Source organism: Arachis ipaensis, chromosome B05, assembly GCF_000816755.2.
Source record: "Arachis ipaensis cultivar K30076 chromosome B05, Araip1.1, whole genome shotgun sequence".
Taxonomy (NCBI): domain Eukaryota; kingdom Viridiplantae; phylum Streptophyta; class Magnoliopsida; order Fabales; family Fabaceae; genus Arachis; species Arachis ipaensis.
In genome coordinates this window covers 35,522,165-35,525,093 of record NC_029789.2, presented here as the reverse complement: position 1 = coordinate 35,525,093, position 2,929 = coordinate 35,522,165, and the positions used below count along the sequence as shown (strand labels likewise).

At 25.0% G+C, this 2,929-nt stretch overlaps 1 protein-coding gene across 1 annotated transcript in view; it reads right to left on the bottom strand.

Annotated features, from left to right (window-relative positions):
• The window catches only part of LOC107641828 (F-box/LRR-repeat protein At3g48880-like), a 3,910-nt gene extending 1,247 nt beyond the window's left edge, over window positions 1-2,663 (bottom strand). The window contains exons 1-2 of the mRNA XM_016345265.2: window positions 2,558-2,663; window positions 1,197-1,582 (exon numbers count right to left, since the gene is read on the bottom strand). Coding sequence (XP_016200751.1) covers window positions 1,197-1,567 — 371 coding nt within the window. The 5' untranslated portion in view covers window positions 1,568-1,582; window positions 2,558-2,663. The remainder of the gene's footprint in view (window positions 1-1,196; window positions 1,583-2,557) is intronic.

The following is a 2,929-nucleotide window of genomic DNA, read 5'->3' as shown; positions in this document are numbered from 1 at the left end:
AAAACTTTACCTCAATAATAATAATAATAATAATAATAATAATAATAATAATAATAATAATAATAATAATAATAATAATAATAATGAGAAAGTTGGTAAATAATGATTATATTCACGTAAAATCTTATTTGAATTTATTCGATTTGTTTTTAAATTCTTTTTTCAAACAGTATAAATAAATAATTTAACACATGTTTAAAGTGTCTAATTTATTCCTAACTCTTATATCTTTTAATCTTAGATTATTACTAATTTGAGCGTCAAAGGCTTTTGTAAATATACCTTATTATTCTAGATTTACCAACCTGAATGATAAAAAGTTTTGCCGTAGCTTTTGTATCCTGATACTACAACTTTATATTCTACAACTTGACTTAAAATTATCTTAATCTAACCTTTAAATATCCTTCTATGTTTTTATCTTATTAGAAATAATATCTAAAGACATTAGAAAAAATATTAGTTAAAACAAACCCATTATCCTAATTTTCGAGTTTTAAAATTGAAAATAAAAATTATTTATTAATTAGTTGACTCCAAATTAATTACATCCTAATTAATTTCTTAAACTTTTAATAAATTTTAATTAAATTAAACATTAAAGAAATTCAGTATATTAGAGACAAAAAAAAGTATAATTTATATTTTATTATATATATCATGCTTTTTTTTATTCCTGAAAGTGTATCTATTAGTTATTCTATAAGCATGAGTAAAAATCTTAAATTTATAATGCAATTTATTTCATTAACATTCTTTATCATTTTACTTGATTTAGTAATTTTTCTAAAAGTAGTGTATCATTTTTTCCTCAATTTTTCATCTTATTTAGGTCCCTAATATTTCAAAATCGTCTCAATTTCATCCTACCGTCAATTTTGTTAACAGCTTATTAACAACAGACAACCTTGAGACAATTTTAAAATGATAGAAACTTAAATAGAACGATTTAAACATTAGAAAGAACTTTAAAAAGTATCCCAAACATTGAGTACAAATCAATCCTCTACTCGAAAAAAATATCTTAGAAAATTCTACTTCAACAGTATTACCTATCAAACCACACAAATTTAGTACTCAAAGCCTCAAACCAGTCACCTATCATAATTTTTTAAACATACATACACTTTATGTATATAATATACCATATATAATTATGCAATTTGAGCACAACGAATAATTAAAAGTAGTGTTACCTTCTAGCAACAAGGAGCAAGTGTTCGTCCTTTAAGTAAGCATAGTAATTGAACACAAAACAGCGAATGTGCCTTACTTCGCTCTGAGCTAAGATTCCCCTCAAGACTTTAGTCAGTCTTTCACTTGAATATTTCCAAGATCCTAGCATCCTGGGTACGTTAAAAGGCTTATTACAAAGTACACTAAGGTCAAGCTTATGCCAAAGTTTAGGGTCACTACGAGCTTTCCGCCAAGTTTTACACACTTTTGATACTGTTGCAAGCTCTACAACATTAAGGGCCATGAAAATATTCACCAACAACTTGTAATATAGAACATCATTGATGTTTCTAGCATCGCTGTTATTGGATTCCACACACTTTTTCTTCATTGTTCAAAATTTGTCCTGCATGAATCATTAAAACCTTAATTAATATATGTCAAATGCATGAGATTGTAAAAGAAATTATTTGGAAATAAAGAATTTTAAATTGATTGAACTATATATATAACTGCGTATATGCTAAGAACATCTTCATAAATGAAATATTCTTCTTGTAATAATAAAACATTTCATTCTTAATGTCACATAGATTTTTGAATCTTACTAGTCCTAGATCAGCCAATTTTCATGCCGTTTAATGAACTAGGCCATAATCAAAACATAGGATTAAAAATCTAACAAAATTAAAGATAGATACTCAGTTTTTAAAAATACGAATTAACAAGCCAGAGAAACTGAAGATTTTCTCTATGATCATATTTGACCCAAGACCTTATGCACTTCTTTTCTTCTCAAATAAGTGTTCATTTTTTAGAATTTTTTTCCTCTCCACGAATCAATGGAATTGAATATTATCAATACCATGATTTCTTCTTCAATGATACCCAAAATTAATGGATGAAAGAGAATACAACTAAAATAATAAAGAAGAGTAATTATTGTTATTAAAGATCATTTTGACCTACTTTTTAACACATTTCAACAAATTTTTTAAGGCAAGTATACTTGGTATCATTAAAAAATCAGAGGTAAATTACTTTTTCTTAAATTACAACTAGGATTTATTATGCAACAATACATATGATGAGAAGATAATTTACCCTCTAATTTTAAAATGGTGCCAAAGCAATTGTTTTTTTTAATTATTGTAAAATTCAAAATAAACATATATTCAAGAATGGATGAAACATTTAACTTGAAAAAAATTTCGAACAATATGATTTAACCGTATTTATGTATAATCAATTTTTTCACGAAACGAAAACAACAATTTTGTTAAAAAATAAAGATAAAATTGTAGAGCTCAAGTCTCCAAGGTTAGGATACAATTATAGACAGACTAAAATAAAATATGACAAAGAAAAGAAATAAGCATACCTCCTATGTCACTCTCTTTGATTTGTGGTGAACAAAAGATAGAAGAAGACTGAAATTTAGATAAAAGACTGAAAAAGACTGAAGAAAACTGAAATTTAGATGTGTGTGTACGTGTTGCCTAATATTTAATGTGTATACACTATTTTTGTTTTTTAAATATAATGCATCCAAGGAAAACCAAAGATTGCATTTATTAGGAATTAATAAAGTTTTTCGTCATTAAATAATGTAACATTATCTTTTTTCAGTCATAACTGATGAGAGAAAACAAATGTAATAAACGAAAATATTTGATAACAAAAAAAAATAGTCAAAAATAGCTAAAATTTATCTTATTTTACTATTTAATAATTATTTATTAATTATTGTAAC